Source organism: Lepisosteus platostomus, chromosome 6 (assembly GCF_059453375.1).
Source record: "Lepisosteus platostomus isolate fLepPlt1 chromosome 6, fLepPlt1.hap1, whole genome shotgun sequence".
Lineage (NCBI taxonomy): Eukaryota > Metazoa > Chordata > Actinopteri > Semionotiformes > Lepisosteidae > Lepisosteus > Lepisosteus platostomus.
Genome location: NC_142616.1, coordinates 7,819,529 through 7,843,855, shown reverse-complemented (window position 1 = coordinate 7,843,855; position 24,327 = coordinate 7,819,529). Strand labels below are relative to the sequence as shown.

Sequence of the window (24,327 nt, the reverse complement as noted above, 5' to 3'; positions counted from 1 at the left end):
AATATGTGTGAGGAAGAGGGAGAAACTACACAGAAACTGAGGGTGACTGAAACCAATACATGATCAACTGGTCACACAGAGACACAGCTCAACTCTATTGTCCCTTTGAATCAGAACAAAACTGTCCGATTAATATTTTTACACATTGTTTAGAGTAGATTTTTAGATTTTTTATTTTGATATATTGTTCACATGACAACAGTTTAAAGGAAATGACTTTTTTGTAAAATGACATTGGCATTTTTGTTTCCTGTTTCATTTATCTTAAATGGAAATCTAAATAAAAATTAATCAATAGCTAATGTCTTTTCCATAAGATTTTGTAACGTGCTGTTGCAATTCAATGAAGCAACCATCTTATTGCAAACAACAATTTTGAACCCTTCAAGTCTGGTTCAGACAATTCCACAGCACAGAAACTGCCCTTTAACTGGTTAGTGTTAAAGTCACTAATCATTTTCTTATGTCCTCTGATACTGGTTCTCTATCCCTATCCTTCTTGAGGTCAGTGCTGCTTTTGACACTGTTAACCAAGACATCATACTTTCTTGTCTTGTGACTCCATTTGGAGTTTCTGACGTTGCCCTTAAATTGTTTAACTTGCCTTACTGATCATCGACACTTTGTTTCTCTTCAGAGTTTATGTTCTAAAGTTGGGTTCTTTAAGTCTGGTGTTCCTCAGGGCTCGATACTGGGCCCCCTACTATTCAACATTTACATGTTTCCACTTGGAAGAGGTAACGGGTCTATTCCATTAGTTTTACATCAGTTGTAGATATTCATTCAGCTATCTCCAATTGCAACTTAGTCCAATACCCTGGATATACCCTGGCTAGGATGCCAGTACATTGCCGGGCTCATACACACTTTTTCGGAGGACAGATCTATGAGAGCTAGTCTTTGAACTGTGGGAGGATTACAGAGCAGCCAGAGAAAGCCTATGTAAACACAACACAGGGAGTTCACTGACAGTAAGTCCAGGGAAGTCACAGAAAACAGTGATACACAAACCTATGGTTGTTTACTTAGGTGTTAAGTGCTCTTTGTGTTAGGGAAAAATCACAAAACAAAACAAAAAAACCCTTTCTTCAGGGATTTCACTGCAAGGGGTTTATAAGGATACCATGCCTCTGTGTTACAGCACACAGATAACATTATTAGATTTAAAAACAAAGAAATGACTAATTAACTGTCAATAACTGTCAATAACAGACCCTAAAGTCTGCTCCTGGCTCCACTTGACGGACTGGTGAGACTCCATTTTCAAACCATAGTCAGGGTCTGCATACTAACAGAAAATGGTGGAAGAGACAGGAGACAAGGACAACACTGTGGATCCACAACAGGGACGACACATCTACAGAAACAGCCTCTACAGATATGAAACTACCAATACTTATTAATGCTAACAATAGTGAAACAATAGAAAACGTCCTTTCTTTTCCTGTATTCCTGGGATGACGATACTGATGAATCAGGTAGGTGAAGAAGGATTCTGACAGGTCACACCAGGCCAAAATCGAACCCAGGCAGGAGTGGTAACTGCTGTTATAAGTAACTGTACTTGGAAAAATGAGGGAAGACCCAACACAACGCCAGAGGGCACACAAACACACTCCCTACCAGCACACCGTGCCTCTCTGAATTATTGTCTTCCTCTAGTACAGCTGCTCTCCGGTGTTTTCTTGGAACTTCAAGGTTATTAAGCTCGAGGCAGTTTGCACAACAGCTTCCCCTTGGTTTCACCATGCCCTCACAGTGCAGTTAGTGTGCTTTTCCGTTGCTAACCACAGCCTTTCTTTTCTGTTCCCATTCACTGCTCATTTACTCTGCCTTTACAGAGCACTTTGCAATCATGGGGAGAACATACAAACTCCACACAGTTAGCACGCCAGGAATTGAGCCCAGGGCCACAGAGCTGCAACCACTGGGCCACCGGGCCACACTCTTTGTGATCTTTTTGTGTGAAATATTTCTCACCATTACATTGCTAATTTGAACATTTGAGACCTTAAAATGTATATGTAACATTCCTCAAATGATTCGCCTTTTCCAGACCCTTGTGAATCACCAGTTTTGTTATTCACCAGATGAGCACACATGTACATAAAGCTGCATTGCACTGAGACCAAGGAATCAATGGGGATTTTCAGGCATACCTAACCGGAGAGGAATATAACACCAATTCCAGTGATGGCACTTCTACGTTTTGCACAGATAATGCAATACAATCACTGATCATAAAAGAGGAATCCCACATGGATTCCTACAGCACACAGAACCTGGTGTAATGTACATGTACTAATCATAGCACAGATATATTGATTCTATGCCAACCTATAGGTCAGTGGTTCTCAAACTGTTTGGACCAAGTACCACCCCTAATCCAACCAAACTATCCAAGTACCACCTACAAGTCATCATCTCATAGGAACCCCAGAAATTATCAATGACCAACTTGAGCGCATGTGCACACACACTCACACATACATATAATAAATTTTATAATAATAAACTTTGTTTGATATATTAAAATGTGGCTTCTCAAAGTGTTTTACAGAAAAAAAAACAACACATAAAAATAAAAAAGCACCATTTCAGTGAGAGGGGTGAGCCTGTTTAGTCGAGCAAAGCAGATGTGAATTCATTTTTCGAGCCTTGATACAATTCACAACAGTCTAACAGATATTAAATCGTCAGGCATTTTCTTGATGGCAAAGGTCTCGCGGTGAATGTTGCAATGAAACCATTAATTTCTGGAGCAACCTCTCTAATTCATGCAACTACACCGCTGTGTCGGCTTGTCATTGCTCTAGCACCGCCTGTACAAACTCAGATGCATTTTATCTAGTCGATGCCATTCTCTTCGATAAATTCATTCAGAAGCTGAAATATGTGCTCTCCTGTAGTTCCTGTTGGTAGCGGCTTACAGAACAGAAAGTCTTCATGGGACATGCCCTCAAACTCGTATCTAACGTAAACGAGCAAATTGGCCAAATCGACTACAGACTCATCTTATTGCAGTGAAAAACATCTGCTCATCTTAACGCGCTCTGTCAGCGTACTTTTGATATAATCCTACATTTCAATAATTCTATGAATGACTGTGTCTTTCGGGGAGGGGGAGGCAGCAGGTCGAGCTGTTCAGCAGCTTTTTCTCCTCACATAATAGTGTGGGGCTTACCTGCTTTAGCAATCCGCAAGCTTGCATTTTTCCACGTTTCCGTTTTTATTTCAGTGTTTATTTTAAGTATTTATTTAATGCGCATGGGAGAGAAACACAGAGACGCTCGGTGTATTTTTCTCAAATTAACTTAGAACAGTTCTTAAATATTTTTCTGTTATTTTTCACGCTTTCCTGTGCTCACAAGATTACCAGCGTACGTAGCACGCATTTCTATGCATTCCTGTGTTTACAACGTTGGCATTGTTCCAAAATCACGCACATTCTCCTTTCTCCCTATTTGCTGGAGATACAGTAGCTTTTTTTAAATACAATTGGTCACTTGCGTCCGTAGCACGCATTCCTATAGAGTGGTATAGAATTACAGAGTATCTCTTGTGTCCACTGAAGTATTAGCGCGCACTGTATCGTAGTACGTAGGCTGCGTATTCGACACGTATAAAAAGACAAAATATGAAAACCCGTCCCGATTTTTTCAGCGCACACAACACAGTTCCAGGGTCATTTGGCGTACCACCTGGCGGCACGCCATGTACCACTGCCGGGACGCGTACCACAGTTTGAGAACCACTGCTATAGGTAATTGCAACGACATAAACTAGTAGTCTGTGAAGACATGACCTGTTATTGATGTAATGCTACAGTGTAAATAAGATAAGGTCACTTTATTAGCCACCTACAATTTCTTGCATGAGGAATTTGTCTTTTTGCATACCCCAGCTTGCTTTCCATGAGACACACAGACAAGGAGAGAAGCTTGAGGTCAGAGCGCAGGGTCAGCCATTATACAGCACCCCTGGAGCAGTTGGGGTGAAGGGCCTTGCTCAGGGGCCCAACAGAGTAGGGTTCCTCTGCTGGCTGTGGGATTTGAACCAGCAAACTTCCAGCCACAGGCAGAGATCCTTTGCCACAGATCCACCACTCTGTTAGTCTTTCATTTGAGCTAAATAATAGCTGTGCTCTTTGGCACTGTGTTCAATGATAAAACCACTGAACCAGAGTAAGGTATCTAGTGCTTTAACTAACATACCAGACCAAATTCACTGCAGATTTCACATTTTTGAGACAAAAACTCACGGAAAATCTGCCAGTCAGTGGTAGCAAAACAGTGATTTAATATAAAATCTGATTCATCCGACCAATGTTGAATGGTTCTTAATGCTGGCCTCTCCTGTTTAAGTTTCTGCTTGTAAATGGGAAGTAGCAGAATGGAGGCATGATCAGATTTGCCGAAAGAAGGTTGAAGGAGGACTTTGTAACCATCCTGGAAGAGAGTGTAAACATTGTCCAATGTGTTTGCTCCGCATGTTGGGCAGTCGATGTGTTAATGTAGATTAGGCATTGTTTTCTTCAAGTTTGCACCGTTGAAATCACTGCTATGATGAATGCCACCATTGTCCCTGTTCCTAAGATACCCAGAGCTGCCTGAATGACTACTGCCCTGTTGTACTTACATCAGTTATCATGAAGTGCTTCGAGCGGTTGGTCAAAGCATACATCACCTCCTCACTGCCTGAAACCCTAGACCCACTGCAATTTGCGTATCACCAGAACAGGTCAACAGAACATGCTATTGCAACTACCCTCCATACTAACCTCTCACACCTGGATAAGAAAGGAACATGTGAGAATACTGTTTGTTGATTACATTTCAGCATTCAATACCATAGTGCTCTCAAAACTTGTCATCAAGCTCCAGGACCTGGGACTGAACACCTCCCTCTGTAATTGGATCCTGGACTTGTTGATGGAACGTCAGCAGGTGGTGAGGGTGGGCACCAACATATCTTCTACCCTGACTCTAAACACTGGAGCCCCCCAAGGCTGTGTGCTTAGCCCTGTCCTCTACTCCTTATTTACCCATGTAGTGTAAATTGTAAGTTTATCTGCTTACCTTGCCTGGTTAAGGAATTTAATCTATCCTCCTAACGCAGCAGCATGGTGTGAAGGACCTACACACATAAACCCCCTGTTTATTAGAGAAATGCAGAATTGAGGCATAGGAACAACCCTGATGTTATCCTTCCAAAACCTAACTTGATTCATAAACTTCTGGCCTTTCACCAGAAAATACGACAGAAAATTAACCGGAATCTCCCTTTTTACCTAAAGTCCTAACCTAACCAGCTGATCCTGTTTGGCCAGGAACATATATCAAACAAGTATTATTAAGATCAAGGGCATCACAATATCATGCTTGCCTCATTGAGTCTGACTGGGCAGGAGACTAAACCTTTGGATATCATGATGAGGCAAGTGTAGAGAATAAGAAAAGTTTTTGAGATTTTGAGAGTACAGAGAAGGAGTTAGACTACAGTATATACTTGCTGATTTTGAAAGTGAATTGGAACATTAATCCTATGCTAAACATAGTGAATACTAGAAGAACGTTTGTATGGCTTGTTTTTCCTGTGATAGATGACAATTATTTTCAATAATAAATGAAAGATCCTGGCCAGTAGTGATGTGGCACCCTGAAACTGTCACACAGTGTAAATCATACAAGTGTAAACAGTGTAAAAAACTAAGCCTGTTTTTATATTCACATATGCGCATGATTCACATCATGTCCACTGCACCTGCTGTCGAAACTACAAGCTGTTTGTACTTCTCTCTATTTTCCTGAAACATAATAATATTTCATTAATTTCAGCAAATGATTATCTTGCATGTTGCAATGAGACATCATTTGTCTGCTCTCTACAAAATCCATCAGAAAGACTTCCCAGTTCCCATTCTCACAGAGCAGTATGAGAATTTTCCTCTTCTGGCAGCGTATAGGTTTCTACATGCAGAAAATTATCCACTGGTTTAATAGTTCCCACTGTTCCTTCACCATTGTCCTTCTGAGATGCCACCGCATTATTTCTTAATTTTCATCAAATCAAGACAAAAAAGAACAGGTGAAGAACAGATGAAAGCACAAAAACACACAACAAACAGTGAAGGTGCTCTCCTGCTTGTTTTTTCTTCCCTTTGTTGCTTTCTGCTTTTCCTTTCCTTATTTCTAGGTGATTTCTCCTTTGTCTGAGAAAGGAGGCATGTTCCCAATCTTCTATCCCCTGGGAACTTTCTCCTTTAGCAATTCTTAGAAAGTTGGAAAATCTTCCCTGTGACCACTGAGTGTTTCAACCTAGCCACTACAACCGTTTGTATCGCTGCAATGGTTAAATTGCACAGGTAGTATGGCGAAAGCATAATACCTCACATCTCTATGGATAGCTGATTCCTAGTTTTGGGTTAGGCTTATGTTGTTTTCATTGTGCCACAGCAGATGCAGTCACAAATCCAGAATATATGAAGGCCGGGACCATATGTGCATTGGCTTTGGTACTAAATGTATCTCAAACCCAAACACGATCTTCCAGCCCTCTCCACCATCTATCATTCCCGTGTTTTACAGAAAGCAAATCCATCTGTGACAATCCTTCACCCCTCTTGATTAATCATTTCCAGTTACTCCCATCAGAACGCAGATACCGACTCCCCAATTCCAAAACCAACAGATTCAAGTTCTCCTTCATACCTGTTGCCATATCGTTACTTAGCGCTTGACTTTCTATGCAAATGTGTATGTACATTGTTGTACTTTTCGTGTTTTTCTTTTCTGTCTGTACACCAACACTGCTGCTGTAAAACAAATCCCCCCCTCAGGGAAAATAAAGACTATTTCTCTCTAGTTAGATGTTTGAAATCTGCATCTGTAATTTGAGGATTCTCTGGGATGCACTGATCTCTGACCACCACTGCTCTTTCTGGAGCCAGACAAGTTAAAAACCAATTATTGAGCATGCTTTTCCTTCATCTTCATCTACTCCTTTTGTCATTATTAGATTTTGACTGAAAACATGATAAAGTGCTTCTACAAAATATTGAGTCAGGAGAATTAATATTTCAGCAAACAAGATATGGGCTTTTTTCATTTTGTTTTCATAAAGAGTGGGCAGCACAGTGGTGCGGTGCTGCCCAGCAATAGCATTGCTGATTCTCAGCACTAAGCCTTTGAGTTCAGATCTGGACCTGGGATGCTATCTGAGTGGAGTTTGTATGTTTTCACTGTGTGCGTGTAGGTTTCCTCCTGGTGCTCTGGTTTCCTTGTAGTCTAAAGACATACCAAGGTTGTGACTGGGAAAACTGGCCCTGGCGTTCTCTAACAAACCAATCAGAGAAGGTCTGAATTCAGTGTGGGAGCTGACATTGTATTGATCCAATGTATCAGCAAGGAAAGTTAATGTACTGTTCAGCAGAGACTCTGATATTACTTAGAAAACTGTTATTTGTCAAGTGTAGGCACATGAATTTTCATGCTTCCTGTAGAGAAGCAAACCACAGCAGACTCAGAGGAAGTGGACAACTCAGACACAAGCGCCCTGCTCAATATACTCCTCCCCCCGCCCCCTTGGTGGAGAACATATGCAGCATGAGAAATCTCTATCTAAGCAAAATGTAATTTGAAATCAGGTTTAGGACAATTGCAGGAAATGGAATAAGCTTGCAAGTCATTGCCACTTGCCACTTTTGAATTATTTCGTATTGAAGTAATGCAGAATTGAATGAGGAACCTTTCAGTCTCCTTCTGCATTTCAAATGTGAATATTCAGCTGAAGAGGAAGAACAACTGCCAAGTGTTGTTTGATCTGTTCGTACGTACAGAATGTGTGGAGGTGGAGGATTCCCATTTCTCAGACATGCACTGTCAGTCAGTCTTCTTCTACTGGGTGAGTGACAACCAGTACTCTTAATGCACTTATAGTTTCAGCTGTGGGTGAGTGAAGTGGAGTTGTGTGCTTTGGACCTGTCATACTGCAAAATTGTTTCAGCTCCAGCTGATTTCTAAGCACTTTCTCAAAGGCATTTTAGTATCACATTTACTTTTCCAAAACTCTTACAGTTGCGATCAACTGGCTCATACTGTATGTCATGCAATATTCAGATTCTGTCTTAGCCTTTCCACTTAATTCATTAAGGCTCTCAAAGGTGAATAAAGGGTTAATAAGGAGTCATTTTTGCATATGTATGAAAATAGAAATAAGGAGGCCAAATCCCTGAAATGTCATTAACTTTCAGGTGAACTGTAAGAAATGATTTTTCATTTTTTAGAACATAAAACTAAAATACACATTTGTAAATCAATTGTAATTGACTTCCTCAAGATTTAAGTACACACACAGAACACAGAACACAGAAGTAAACAGAATCCTTAGCATTTCTTATGTATTTTATGAATTATGATAAGCTGAGTGTGAAAAGAGAAGCATGTCATATCCAAGCTTTTTTTGATGAGAGACATTGAACTATTTGTAAAGTACTTGAAACGAATGTCCTATTACTTCTATTGTAACATCTTCTTTGACCTGCATGTTTATCATGTTGGTAAAAAGCTTACTTCTTGTCCCTCCAGTGTGTCAGGTGTCTATCAGTGGCGCCTCCCCATTGGTGCTGAATGGCACTCTGGGACAGTCAGTTACTCTGCCCTCAGGGTTTGATGAGAAAAACTACAGCAGCAGTAATATAACACTACTGTTTTGGAAAATGAACATGTTATCATGCAGTTCCTAAATAAAAACTGGTCTGCTCCTAAGAATGATCACTTCAAAGACAGACTCTTTGTAAACACAAGGGATGGCTCTTTAACAATCTCTCAACTAAAAGGAGGAGACGAAGGAGAGTATGTGCTCAGTGGCTTCGGATCTGCAGGGAACCTGCCTCAATAAAGGATAACCCTTCATGTTTTTGGTAATCAGCTTGTTCCTCAGAGATTTCATCGGATTTTTAACATTTTTTTAATTTAATTTGAAAAGACTATTTGTAAATGCTGTACTTGTTAAAGTTTCCTCATTCCAAAATAAAACAGAGAAGAAAGATTTCAGTTGTACTTGAGGATTTAAGAAAGTCAGACTTTAGTCCTTAGAGGAAAACTCTGCATAGTGTTTATTTTATATCTTCTATATAAAACGTCTTAAGCAATAGTTTAGCAAGTCCTGGTTTTTAGCTTTGACAGATTCGTAGTAAATTTTGCACACAGTTGTTACATCATATTGCTTTAAAGCTTGCAGTCACGACACTTTGAAGTAGAATAGAAAAGTCATGATTGCATAAGTATTTAAACCTTTTTCTGTGGCAAATCTAATTTAATTTAGGTGCATAAAATATCTTTAAGGAGTCATACAGCTAGCTGGGTGGCTTCTGTCTATTTGCAATTATAGTGATTACATGATTACATAAATACACTTTTTATGTAATGTTCCTCAGCTAGGTAGGGATTTTAAAGCAAGGATTCAATGACAAAGACCATGGGACTCAGAGATAAAACAGCACAGAGATAAAGCTATGGAATACCACAAATCAGGATCAGCCTATAAAACAGTTAAAAACCCTGAATATCCCTTAATGAAGTTGATCATTAAGAAGTACTGTCTAAAGTCTATCGTATTGTATCGAAGATACAGCCTACACCTGTCACGAAGCACAGATCAGGAACCTATGCAGACGATAGAATCCGGATGGGAGTGCAAAAAACATGGAGTAGAGAAAACTAGGAGCGGGGCCGGTAGAAGAACAGGGGGGCGTGACGACGGTGGGCTGGTGCTCACGGAGGCGTGGCCAAGGCAAACAAGTCCAAAGGGAGTCCGTAGGGAGTCCAAAGGGAGTCCATAGGGGAAGCCAGGGTGAACAAGAGGTTCAGAGCCAGGTAATCCATCCATGACTGATGTTAAAAATGTTAAAAGCCGGAGCGGGATCCGGTGAAGGGTCGGGGGGCTAAAAAAGGGGTAACGGGGCCAGGCACCTCAAGCCCCAGACCCAGATGGTCAGGACGCCGTGTTGAAGCCTGTGCCCTCGGGCCACTCCTGCACTCACTGGTAGCCGGGCTTCCAAAGCTGAGCCTGGAATGGTGGGAGCGTCTGGTTTTTGTAGGGAGGGGCTGGATAGGAGTCAGGTACAGGAAAATCAACACAAACAAGAAAGAGCCGGAGCGCCCTTAAGAGGAGGGACTTACGATCATGACAACACCTGGCTGTCCCTCCTAACTGAGCAGCCAGGCAAGGAGAAAAGTGAGTAGGTTTTAGGCTTTTCTGAAATTATGTAATGTTTTCACATTTTCCAATATTGCATAGTATTAAAATGGAACAGAGAAACAAATATTTACCAGTCGGTCAGTATGCTGGTCAATTCGGGAGTCAGGCAGTTTATTCAATGAGCCTGACTGTAAAATATATACAAATATATGTTCTCAGTTTTTCAGCTACCAGTCAAAGTGTCCCACTCCTTGGTGGTGAATGGAACACTGGGACAGTCAGTTGTCCTTCCTTCAGGTGTGGATGAGAAAACCTACAACTCTGTCAATCCAGATATCGTACAGTGGGAGAGAAACAGGGAATATGTCATCCAGTTCTTTAATCAGGTGAAGTCTCTTGAGAGCAATAATTTTAAAGGCCGACTCACTGTGAGTCCAACAGATGGGTCTTTAACTGTCAGCCCCCTGAGAGGAGAAGATGAAGGAGAATATGTGTTCAGTGGAACCGGATCAGGGTCCTTCCCAGAGCACAGAGTTACTCTTCGGGTTTATGGTAAGATATGCTTCCTTAATTCACCAGTACTGCCAAAAACTGCATGCTGATTAGGACATTTCCTTTGGTACAAAAAATAATTTAGGTGCAATCAATATAATAATAACTACAACGACTCCCAGAGATTAAGGGTGTGATATCATTGCCATACAGTATGTAACAAGAGGTTCAGAGCTATAGGTATCCTAGTCAAAAGTTAGGTACATTTTGAGGTTTTTAAAATTATATACCCCTTTTCCGTAAATAGTCTTTGAACAAATTCAATTGTTCAGACCCATTTTTATCAAAAGTGACTTGTGACCCAGGTTATTTTCATTTTAAGGGGTAACATATGATAAGGTAAGATCACTTTATTGGCCATATACAATTTCTTGCATTAGGAATTTGTCTTTTCCCATGCCCCAGCTTGCTCTCTATGAGACACACAGACAGGGTGAGAGAAGCTTGGGGTCAGAGCACAGGGTCAACCATTTATATAGCACCCCTGGAGCAGCTGGGGTTAAGGGCCTTGCTCAGGGGCCCAATGGAGTAGGATTCCTCTGCCAGCCGCAGAATTTGAACTACTGTAGCAACCTTCCAGCCACAGGCACAGATCTTTAGCCAGAGTGCCACCGCTCCACCTAATATAGTTGTGTCCTATTACACTATGAATTCTCTGACAGGTGTAAATTCAAGTTTTTGGATATATAGAAAATAATTTGTTAGTGCAAGCACATTCTTCAGTGGCTCATTGTGAAAATGCTCTGATGACTTATTCCCTAATAGAGAAGATCAGAGGAGTTCAAATCCATCATGAGAAGAGCTACGGGGAGCAAAACACATCCTGCAATCTGACGTTGCACTGCAATGTGACGGGAGGCACTGATGTCAAGGTTCACTGGCTGAGAGACGGGAGTAAGAACCCAGAGCAGCTGGGCAGTGCAGCCGTGAAGCTGGTGCTTCATCCCACAGACGGTGATCTTACCTACACCTGTGTGGCCTCCAATCCAGTTAGCAGCCGGTCTGCGACTGTAGATGCTAATAAGTGCTACACACAAGGTTAGTCAACTGATCACCCAGTGAGAATCCTTAGATTAACAATGGTGAATGCCGTGTGAATGATTGTTTTCATTTTCAATTTCAAATCACACCACCAAGGAGAGACATCAGTTAAAAAAAATAGTTATGTAATCTCCAAAAATATGTTTCCAAAACAGAAGAGCAGGAAGCAAAATATCACAAAGTACAGTGCAGTACAACAGTTTAAAGAAGAACACTACAATGTATGAATATACTGTATACAGTATATGTAGGAACAGGTAAAAGTTTATTCCATGCTGAAAAGAAAGGAGACACAACATTTTAGTTGTCACACAGGACAGGATGAACATTAGACATCAATGGAAAAGAGTCTGAATTAAAGATGAACTACTGGTGGTATTACCAAGAATACAGACCTATATTTTCTGTTGTTATTCATAGCATTCTTTGTTAACTCTTTTGTAAACAAGATGTATTGTAGCTTCATAGCTCAATCTTCAAAGATTTCCAGGAACTGGATTTATTTGACAACGTGGCAATATTGTTATAGCTATTGTATTTTAAAAACATAGCGTAAAAATGTATTAATTTGGGTGATCTCTTTAAATGAAATTTTGTTATTTTCTTGGAAATTCTGTTCTTGCAGAAATCTGGAATCTTCTGTGTGTTAATACAATTTTCAGGGATGAAGAGGAGAAAGAGGAGTGGTGTGATGAGAATGTTTTAAAACTGTGTTTTATTATTTTCTCTTAGATCAACTGGAGAAGTAAAGAGCAGATGAAGAAAAACTTATGGGAAGCACTATATAACTTTTCTAAGAATGATTTTTAATTAGACACATTAGTCTGCTTTAGAGAGGGAACACTGGACAGAATGTGAGAAAACCCTTTTGTGGCCACATGTTTCATGTTAAAAAAAAGCCTTATTCTGCCATCTTCATAATCCTATTTTAACAGATGTTAATGATTGAAAATAAAAATATTTTCCGAATTAAAAAAAATTAGCTATTGCCATGCTGGAAATACTACTGAGAATACAGAACTATATTTTTCATTAAATATTGTTCATAGTGTTCTTTGTAAACTCTCTAAATAAAACACCTTTTTGGACAACGACGTATTGTAGCTTCAAAGATCCTGTTTCAAAGATTTCCAGAAACTGGTTTTGTTGCTAGAAGGTTGTGACAAAGTTGCAATAACGCTGTATGGGGTACGCTACCACCGAAAAACTGAAAAGCATAACGGAACCAGACTCATCCAGGTCCCGGGCTCGCATGATACGAAAACCAATGCAGAGCCCGGATTACCGTCAACGTCTGGCTTTTAAGGGGGAACTGAAAAGGGTCTGGAACAGGAAGCAGGTGCGGGGAACGATGCAAACGAGGAAGGGCTGGAGCGCCCTTAAGAGGAGGGGTTTGCGATCGTGACACTTTATGCTGCGTGTACATCTGTAAACCACTGCAGAATGAGAGGAGGGGGACAAGTCAGACACAAGCGCCAAGCGCAACGTGTCAGCCCCTCCCGCTTGCAGGAGAAGATGCAGAAAATGTGTGAATCATTACTTCTAAACCTTCAGATCTCTTATTAAATTAGGCATAAAGCAATAACAGGAAATGGCGTAGGCTTGCAGGTTATCGCCACTTTAAAACAGAATTAAACGAATTACTTCCGATTTCCTTCGGCTAAAGAGGAAGAATGTGTGTCAGTCTTTGTTTGTTCTGTTTGTATGTACAGAATGAGTGGAGTTGTAGGATTCCCATATCTCACACGTGCACTGTCAGTCTGTCGTCTTCTGCTGGGTAAGTGACTTGTAGTTGCACTTATAGTTTCAATTGTAGGGGATGTAAAGATGTGTGCTTTGAACATGTCATAGTGCAAAACCATTGCACCATAAACACTTAAGAGTAAATTGAATTTGTAAAAAAAAACAGCTGTGATTGAATTATTATATAAATTCTAGCAAATTGCAATGCAGTTTCTCAAAGGCAACACTTCTTCAAACCTTTTCCAATACTGTTTAACTGGCTCATATGTATTGCATATGTATTCTGATACTGTCTAAGCCTTTTGACTCAATGCATTAAACCTCTCAAAGATGATAAACTATTTTGAATAAGGAGCCATTATTGCCTACAGTATATACTGCATGCATGGAAATGGAAATAAAGAATCCCTCTAAAAGTCCTTAACTTACATGTGTACTGTAAGAAGTTTATTTTCCTTTAAACTTCCATGCTGAACTTTCAAATATTTAGTACATAAGACAAAAATGGATATTTGTAAATTTAAGTACACACATAGTGACTTTAGTAGCATGTCATATAGAAACTGGTCAAGCCATTTTCCTTTGTGTTATTTTCCTTAACTGTATGCAAAAGTCGAACTACATTAATTTGAGCTGATTAATGTGTTTAGTCATAAAAAGTAGTTCTCCCATTATCACAAATGTTCTATAACTGTTTTTATTAAGCTTGTTTTAAAAAGGCCTTAGATGAAAAACATTAAACTACTTTTTAAACTAATGTTCTGAAAAACTATTTAATCAATTGTAGCATCTTTTTGTTGCATATTTAGTGTGTTAAAAAGCTTTCTTCTTGTCCCTCCAGTGTGTCAGGTGTCTATCAGTGGCGCCTCTCCATTGGTGCTGAACGGCACTCTGGGACAATCAGTTACTCTGCCCTCAGGGTTTGCTGAGAAAACCTACAGCAGCAGTAATATAACAGTACTGTCTTGGAAAATGAACACAACTGTTATCATGCAGTTCCTAAAAAAAACTGGTCTGCTCTTAAGAATATATTTCTTTGGATTCTGAAAACTGTTTTTATTTTATTGAAGAGGGGTATTTAAATATAAGTATGAAAGTTTCCTTATCTTTAGATAAAACTGAGAATGAAGATCCAAATGATCATTTAAAAGCATCACTTTGGTCCTTACAGGAAAACTCCACATAGAGCCTAAACATCCTTTTACATAGTTTAGCAAACCTGCTCATGAATATCTCTTGTTGACTTTTTAAGCTTACAGCTTTGATACAAAAGTATTGAGCTCATCTATAAAATGATCTAGAACAGAGATCTCAAACTCTCCTTCTCTAGAGCCTAGTGTCTGCTGGATTTAATTGTACATGAAATCACAGTTACATAATTGGTCCAATTATCCAATAAATTACATCGTTATAATTGTGAGTTAAATGCTACATACAAGAATATGTATAGAGTACTTGGTGTGACTCTCCTCACTGTGTGAATGTGCGAGGACTGAGCTAAGGAATTTACTGCAAGAATGCAGGTGGGAAGGCAGGGTGGGGGTGGATGAAAGAGAGAGAAAAAATACATAATAAAAATAAGAATTGCTTACACTTATATAGTGCTTTTCTGGACACTCCACTCAAAGCCCTTTACAGGTAATGGGGACTCCCCTCCACCACCACCAGTGTGCAGCCCCACCAGGATGATGTGACGGCAGCCATAGTGCGCCAGAACGCTCACCACACACCAGCCATCAGTGGGGAGGAGAGCAGAGTAATGTAGCCAATTCAACATAGGGAAATCCTAGGTGCAAGAATTATACATGTCCAATTTTCATATCAATACTGTCAGGCAGTATAAGCTACTTACTGTCCTCAAAAATTAACTTTTAAACTTTAATCTCTGAGATATTTTTTTAAATCTTCCAAAAATAAATTTTCCTGTGCAAGTCTTAAATTTCCAACAACCCCAAAACCTCATATTTCTGTAGTCTCATACTGTAGCTTTCTTTGTGCCAGTCACTTCCTTCTGGTAATCTTCACTTCCTGCTTCTTAAACTGTCACTTTACCAGAAAAATAATTTAAAAAACTGTCACTTGACCAATTGTCTTCCAACAGCTGGTCAGGTGATAGGATAGCAGGTCTTCCCCCCCCCCCACAGCTTTGTGGGAAATGTAGTCCAGATGAGGAGTGCCATCTTGTCTGAGCCATCATACTTCATTCTAGCAGCACCTGCAGCCAGACTAGTGTCAAATGCATGGTTCTTCATTCCTCATGTGCTCTTAGTGTGAATTTTTAATGTGAATAATTTATATAAAACTGAAATCTACTGTAGCATTTGGTATCATAATAATGGTAATTAAAATTGCTTTTTGAATCTTTTTTTTATAAGCCTACAAAGTCGATCATGAACATCAACCCTACAAATGTCTCAGTGGAATTTACCTCACGAGGAAGGGGACTAAATTCAGCTTTCTTGCAGGCTCCAGAAATACATTACATTCTCACCAAGATGCAATTGTTCTTTTTGTCACACATAGGAAAGAACTGTTAAAAATGCTCAGAATTTTCCGTGAAGTGGAAAATAGCAGAATGAGTCATACAGTCATATGCAATGACATCGCTGTAGTAATTTGAGCATCAGGTACTTTACAATGAAGTAGTTCAAGTAAGGACAGTAGCGGCGTCAGCATGTGTAGGCCGCAAAGGAACAAGTAAAGGTTTCTTCAGTGCTGAAAAGAGAAGAAAGGAAACACATTTGGGCTGTGGAGCCTTCTTTAAACCTTTAGTTGTCCCAAGTAGTTTACAATGTTATGTTGTATATATCAACATGTTGTATGTTCCTCTGAATCTTACTAATGCAACTTGCTTTTCACTGTGGTTTCATATATTATGACAATGTTACAAGCATAACATGTCCATATACTGTAGATAGTATCAATAACTTAATGCAGATTAATTCTCTTTAGTTTTATCCAAAAGAATCTTTTGGGTCGCCAATAATTTTGACTCTTATCTTTTTGATAAATAAAATTACTTGTTAAGAAAAACTTTTTTCTCTGAGCAATGACATTAAAATACAAGACTGTGCATTTCCCATATTTTTTAGCATAAAATGTAGCTCATTACATGTGTGGTGTATTTTACACTGCCTTTCTTGCTCATCATTATCAAGGGTGCCAATAGTTTTGGAGGTGACTTTACATAACATCTTTTAAATATAATGTCATCATTGTTTTCTAATATAGAAAACTTGCTTTATTTGACATTTTACTGTAATAAAACACACATGAATGGCATTATTCAATCAACACAAAGAATTTCAATGTCTATTTGTATATTTAGAACAATGTAATAAAAAGGTTGAAGTTAAACTAGAATTGCTTGTGAATAATATAGAAATTAAGTATAGATTTCCGGAAGTACCTCGTGGTTAGCAAATGCAGCTTTTGCTTCCTCTTCTTATCCTCTTACTGTGTGAAAGAAACGCGTACAAAAGGATGATTTCACTACCTTTAAAGGTTTTTTTGCTGTTTCTTGGTGAGTTCTTACTCTATTATCATGATAAACAAAAGTTGTATTAGTAATACTGTATATTTTCTTTAGTACCTAATTAATGATATTGTAATAACGGTGACTTATACATTTTACAGTCTCAGAAGGGGGTTGTATAGAACAATACAGGAAGAAGCCTGCAAAATTATGTTTTGAAACTCAGTTCAGCTGCGACATTTTAATGTTTTAATGTAGTAGTACAATTTTGTTTTAGAATCCAGGTTTTATCATTTTGTCTGTTTGAGCTGATGGATTAAGAACATATTTCTATTTACATGGTAGTCAATCATTTCGCAGATGTGTAATCTTTCATTTTGAGAACATTAGCTACAATGTTAATCACTTTTAAAATTCCTCTCCAATTGTGAAACACTCGTTATGGAGAAAGCAGTGGCCTTTTTGTCGAATTACAGAAACAAGTGAATGAACAATTAGCCAGGTACCATCTCTACAGTATAATGCATTTTGTTGCAAAGTTTTTAAGGAATTGGCATGGATAAAACAAACCGAAAATGAGCATAAAAGCAATTTTTGGATTATTTATTAATTTGAGTTGACGATAGTGCAGTGGTTAGCATCGCCGCCTCTCATCTCTGGGGTCCTAGGTTCGATTCGTTGGGTTTCCTCTGGGTGTTCTGGATTGCTCCACAGACATACTGGTAGATTAATTGGCTTCTGGAAAATCTGGCCCTGGTGTGAGTGTCTGTGTGTGTATAGTTGTATAGGGTCTAACAGTCTCTCTTTTGTAGTTGTTACTACCTTCTATTATTTTTCTTGATATTTAAAACATTTTTTAAGAAACAAAATTAAGAAATTATTGGTTGGAATGGATATGGATTATATCTCGTTTTTGGAAGGCAACCAAACCTACCTAATTGGACTTACAATGTGTACTACGATTTGATCTTCTATCCTAATTTGATTTTTGGGATAGAAGCATTAGAAACATACCAAAGAAACTGGTGCTTTTGCCATAGAGTTTCTCCTGTGACTGGGCAGACAGGATTCCATTCTTTGTCATGGCTGCATTCTATCCCTTTAAATGATCGTACATTTCTCATAGGTTTCAAATAATTAAAGTATAAAATAATTTCGGGTATAAGATAATTTCATATCTTCTTTTGCTTATTTGCTTGCAGGCTGGGTTTATCCCAGCTGTTTTTTTCTTTAATTTAGCACCTGTATTTGTTATCTCCAATTAAAATGACTAAGGTTACACTATACAGTTGTCCACCCATCCATCAAACTCCTTTATCCAATTCAGGGTACTCTCGTATGTCAGAGCCTATTCCAGTAAGCAACAGGTGCAAGTTCCTCACAGGACACACACAGACACACACACACTCAAACTCTGGCCATTTTTCTCAGAAGCTAATTAACCTAGCAGCATGCCTCTGGGCTGTGATATGTATTTTATATAAACAAATGGTTGAGGCAAGTGGTATATTCAAAATATTCCAAACATTACATTTACAATTTTGTATATATATATATGTTTTTTATTTTAGAATTTTTTTTGTATGATAGGAAAAAAAGTTTGGATAATGTAAAAAATATAAATTCTAACATGTTATCTTCACTTAGTGTCTTACAGCTGTGGAGAGGCTCTGCCAACAGTGCATGGGATTTTGAATGGATCTGTCTATTTATCATCAGGGTTCAAAAACAAAAGTGTCTCACTGATCAGTTGGAGAGTTGAAGGAAATAAATTCATTGCCACGTTTGATGGCAAAACATCGAACACTAATATCGAAAGCCGCTATTTCAACCGGTTATATCTTCACATCAACAATGGATCTTTACAGATTAATAGATTGCAAATGGGAGATACACTTACATACAGTGTCCGTATATTCTATGAAGATGGCTTACAGGAATCTAATGAGGTCAAGCTTGTGGTTCATGGTATGCATCACTTAAAATGTTTCTGTGGTTTGCACTATATTCACTATGATCATATACAGTACCTTAAAATATAGATAACTCAACAATAAAGTTCTTTAATGCATTATATTGTATATCATACATTACTGTGTATATTATGTACTATGGAAGCCCTATAGGAAAATGTGTTAAAAATACTATTTAGTCCATGTAAAAGCAATAATCCCAACCACTAGTAGGCAATATTCTCTGTTTTGATCATTTTGAAATTGTATGGGGTGCTACTGTAGAGTTAGTGGAAAAGAGGGGAAAATAAGGGGAGCCTTATATTAAGTCTCTGTGATTATAGTCATCACAGTTCTTTTTATTCTTAAACTAGAGCTATGAAACCTATACACCTTTCTCTTTCTACAACAAAAAATGAGACAACTCAAGGTGAAACACTTAATTGGAAATCAATATTGTTAATAGTCTAACTACTTTACATTTTGTGTTTTAAAGAGCTTAAAGCGTTGTAGTTTAAGAAAGGTCAATTAAGTGGCAGTACTTGTAGGTGTTATAAGACATACATTTCTTCATTTTGCTGTGTAAAATAGATTGAAATATGCCAGCAGAAAGCAGATGTAGAATGTGGATATCAGTGGTGTTGTGGTCAGAACAAGTGAGAGCTGTTAAAATGAGAAAATCATAATCTTGACCTCTGTGTTTTTGTCTGACAGAAAAGGTTAATAAACCAAAACTGGAAACAATTGCTAACTTCTCTACCATCAACACCTGCAATGTCTCTGTCATTTGCTCCACCACCCAAGGATTTTCTGCTTCTTCTGACTGTGACAACAGATCAGGTGTCTTTCGATGTTCCGAGTCTAATGTGATCAATTCTTCCATCGGCACATCAATCACTATTACGTCAAAAGGCAACACCATTGTGTGTAACAGCAGCAATCTGGTCAGCTGGGACACAGACACAATCGAACAGGCCTGCCAACACGGTGATAACAGTACCAGTAAGTGGAACTAAGTGATTTTTCACTTGAATTCACTTTATTTTAATTCAACATTTTAATGCCCAAAATAAAATATTGTTCTACAAACCTAAGATATTGTGTAAAGAGTAAGCATTGGGACAGTGAAGTAAAAATAGTCATTTGCTGTATAGTAAGACATTTATATTTCAGAACAAAAGCTTAATATGAGGCAAAATTATGGAATTTCAGCTTTTGTTTCTTGGTATTATTTTGCATATATGTTTAGCCATGTTAGAACAATGTAGTTTCTTGCCTTCAATCCCCCCATTTCAGCCAAGTATAAATATTGTGCCTCTTTTGCTTCTAATGGCTCTGGTGTTCAATGTTACATTAATTGTGGAAACAGGAAAGAGCTGTGAATGTATAACCTTGGTTCTAGTCTTTGTAGTAAAAATCAGTGATATGGAATATCTTGAGGTGCGTGTCCAGAAAATTTTGAGCAAAAGAGAAAAAAACAGATTAGAAGTACAAAAATGATCTACAGCAGTCCCAAATAAGTTTTATGCAAAGATCCAATGGAGATAAACACAAAAACATTTGTTCTAACATGGTTTAACATGTATACACAAAACAATATCCAGAAATAATATCTGATATTCTGTATTTCAACATCTTCTTTGTATTTTGATCTGAAATACAGATTTCAATATTGCTCAGAAAAAGACAAAATTCACTTCATTGCCTCACTGACCCTTTTCACTGTATGTGAAATATATGATCTACATTATTTGCTTTTTGCTTGCAGTACTCAAATTATTCAAGATGGTGACTACTTGGCATAATTTAATTAAGGCCACTGAGTGGCTCAGCTGGTTGCGGCTCTATTTACAGTGCATCGTGAACCAAATAGTGTAAAGATAGCTTTTTCCAATCTGCATTGTCATTAGCTGACAGAGTAGAATTCCAAAATGCACAACTGCCTCTACTGGATTAAATGGAGGTGAAACTCTAATATCACACCTCAACATATACCGTATATACTCTCGGCTGCCCACAACTCTGCACTCACCTTTTCTTAGCTGCCCTCCCTTCATCCCAGTTTCATACCTGTACTTACCTGGTTAATTTCCTCAGGCTGGTGAGTTAACACCACCTAGTATGTAGTATGTAGTAGTATGAACTACTTTGAGATGCATGCAGAGTTGTGGGCAGTCAGCAAGTATTATGTAGGTGTATTATGCGTGGTTCCGCGCGGGCTCATGCTCTCCACCACCCGTTTCGTCCCGCAACACCTGGGACACTAACCGGGGTCTCCGGCGTAACGCAATAGGGAACAAGCCGCATGAGCTAAAGAAGACCTCCCCCAGCCCAGAAAGCTGAGGTCCCTGCTACGCGCAGGGAGGGTGATGACGTCACCGTATCCGAACTAGCTCCGCTACATAGGGAACACGAGATCAGAATTTGAGCTCCTCCCAAACTTTCGTTAAATGCCTGTTACGGGAGCCAGTTCCGACTCCCGTGGAGTGCTTTATTAAAGACGCTATGCGGATGGTATAATCCGTAAAAGACGACGGGGAAGGTACAACGGGGTTAGGATGGGTTGACAAGACAGGGGGCGGTGACTGTAGCAATCAATTGCACAGGGGAAATGCGGAAGCAACCAAGTCCAAAGAAGTTCAAAAAGGGAAGTCGGGGCGCAGTCCGTAATCCAAGAGCTGGGAGATCTATCTAGAACAAACAGTTAAAAATGGGAACCGGCACAGGTACAGGAACTAAAAACATAACGGGACCAGATACTCTGCATCCTGGACCCAGGCGGTCAGGACACCGGGGAAAAGGCCTGCCTTCGGAGAACCTGGAAAATAGGCAAGCCTTGTGGAGTCCATCTTCCAATACTGAGCCCAGAACTGCAGAGACGCTAGGCTTTGAACCAAAAAACAGACGAGACGCACCAGGAAATAAGAGAAATTAATCATAATCGAAAGGGGTAGGAGCGCCCTCTAGAGGAGGGATGTGGAACATAGCCGTTTGCCACATCATAACACTATTAATTCAACTATTTAAATCAAGCTAAATTTGTTTTTAAGACCAGACTTGGTGTTTTAGGTGAAAAAAGGTGATAATTTAATGTACAGTAGTCTTTTGTCATTTTTTTTATTTCAAATGAACACATTGCTTGTTTTAATATATTGTTCCTATGTTCATGTTTTCCCTAATTTTGTGGAAAATATAGAAACATACTTCATGATACTTATGAGAGAATTGTGGTATCCATGCTGTGCTCAGAAGTGAACACTGTACTGGATTCATATCAGTTTGCATATAAACACCGGAGGGGCACCGATGATGCAATCATCAGCATAATGCATCTTGTTCTAAAACACCTAGAGGACCCCAATGCCTGTGCGCGGCTGCTGTTTGTGGACTTCAGCTCTGCATTTACTGTAATATGCTGCAGCCCCATCTATTGATAAGCACGTTGAAACAAATGTCTGTTAACCATAACATTATAAGATGGTACCGTTCATTTTTAACAAATCGCACACAGTATGTCAGAGTCAACAAAACTCTTTCCAAGTCAAGATCTATTAGCACAGGTGGCCCTCAGGGCTGTGTGAGCTCTCCAGTTCTGTTCACACTTAATACAAGTGATTGTACAAGCAGTAGTCAGAGCAACTTCATTTTCAAATTCTCAGATGATACAGCTGTGCTCGGCTTAATGCATAGAGGTAGCAGCTCATCTGTGTACATGTCAGAAATCCAAAGGCTTGTGCAATGGTGTGACTGCAATAGCCTTATTCTGAATTAAAAAAAAAAACTAAATAAAAAGTTTTCGATCCCAGAGCAGTTGGTGATCTCTCACATGTAGTAATCCACAAGGAACCTATCACTCAGGTTGATTCATATAAGTACTTAGGAGTACACATAGACCGTAACCTGTGCTGGACTACTCATGTTGAGAGTGTTTGCTCCAAAGTTCAGCAGCGCTATATTTCCTGTGAAGACTAAGAGTGTTTGGGGTTCGACAAGAAATAATGTTACTCTTTTACCATAATCAAGAGCATTATTCAATTAAGATTGCAAATTACCCGCCTCATCCAGACAGCTTTGAAGGTCATGGGAGAGAAACAGCACCCCTCCCTGCAGACAATCTTTTCCAAATCCATAATCAATCAGGCAGAAAAAAATTAGAGCGGATCTTTCCCACATCCTCAATTCTGAAAACCAACTTCTTCCTTCTTGCAAATGTTTAAGGGTTCCCTAATGTAAGTCAAACAGATACAAACATTCCTTTGTTCCACTATCCATTAAAGCTGTCAATGCAAATGACAAGGATAAACACAATGTTTTACCTTTACAATCCACGTGTGTGCAATGTGTTTTGTTATGCGTTATAAATGTTATATGATGTTATTTGTTATACATGTGCAATAGAGTGATGTGCAATGTTGTTGGTTTTTTGGGTTTTTTTTGGGGGGGAGTGCATTATATTTAAATGTACAGAAGTGTGTCGATAACCTGAAGTTTGGAGTAGAATTCTTTGCACATATTCCAGCAGATACAATTCATTTTGCTAAACTTTGGAAATATCTCTCATTGCAGAATCTGAAGAAAGAAATAATGCCAACAATAATTCCCATTCCCACAAGAAGTACTGGTTCATTGGGGTACTTCTATTCGCCTGCCTGATTCTTTATCTCGGTAATTAACTCAAAAGACAGCATATGTTTTACATAGCATTTATTAGAAACAATATGGGCTAAAAGTGATGAATTATTCATTTTAATATTCTACACTGTGTTGGTGGGCATTCATATTAGTTAAAGATGACTGATTTTTGCTCAAGGGAGGTTATGGGTGTGGGCAATAGCAAGTGAAGATGCTTCTATGGCTTAAAAAGTTTGTGTTAGATATCACCTGTTATAAGTGACTGTCCCAACTGTTTTTCACGGTTTTAGAATATGTTTGCTTGCATATGATAAGAATTTTTTAACAGTACAAACTATCCAGTTTTAGGAAAATACATGTTATTTAAATCAAATATTTAATGACATGACAATAGCCAACTTTATTGACTATAATTGAAAATATTTACCTAACGCACAAATGTTGTTGACATTTCTCGGAGAAGGCAACTGCACAGATATAGTATCTTGTTAGTATATTTACTGAAAATCAAAGTTCGTCTCATTATTACACTAGGTTTATATTCAAATATATACATTTGGTCAAATTAACACAAGCGTGAAAACGGAATGCATTCTCTCTTGTCCCCATCTACACACTACTTCCACCTTGGTTAGAGGTTAATTAAAATTTTACTTTTACAAATTAAAATATAGCAGTAAAAACAAATGTCCATTATAACATAAAATGCAAAATACTGCATAGAAAAATTTG

At 38.7% G+C, this 24,327-nt stretch overlaps 1 protein-coding gene across 5 annotated transcripts in view; it reads left to right on the top strand.

Moving 5' to 3' along the window:
- LOC148659992 (uncharacterized) overlaps positions 1-24,327 on the top strand; it is a 63,724-nt gene that overhangs the window by 37,257 nt on the left and 2,140 nt on the right. For 2 of the 5 annotated variants that reach the window (XR_015939346.1, XM_088634014.1), the window contains exons 4-7: positions 12,526-13,570; positions 18,659-18,979; positions 19,678-19,965; positions 23,530-23,628. Coding sequence is in view for 4 of the 5 variants with exons in the window: in XM_088634014.1 (XP_088490140.1) it covers positions 13,498-13,570; positions 18,659-18,979; positions 19,678-19,965; positions 23,530-23,628 (781 nt within the window). In the remaining variant the exon portion in view is untranslated. The other 3 variants (XM_088634015.1, XM_088634013.1, XM_088634017.1) reach the window with 3 other exon arrangements.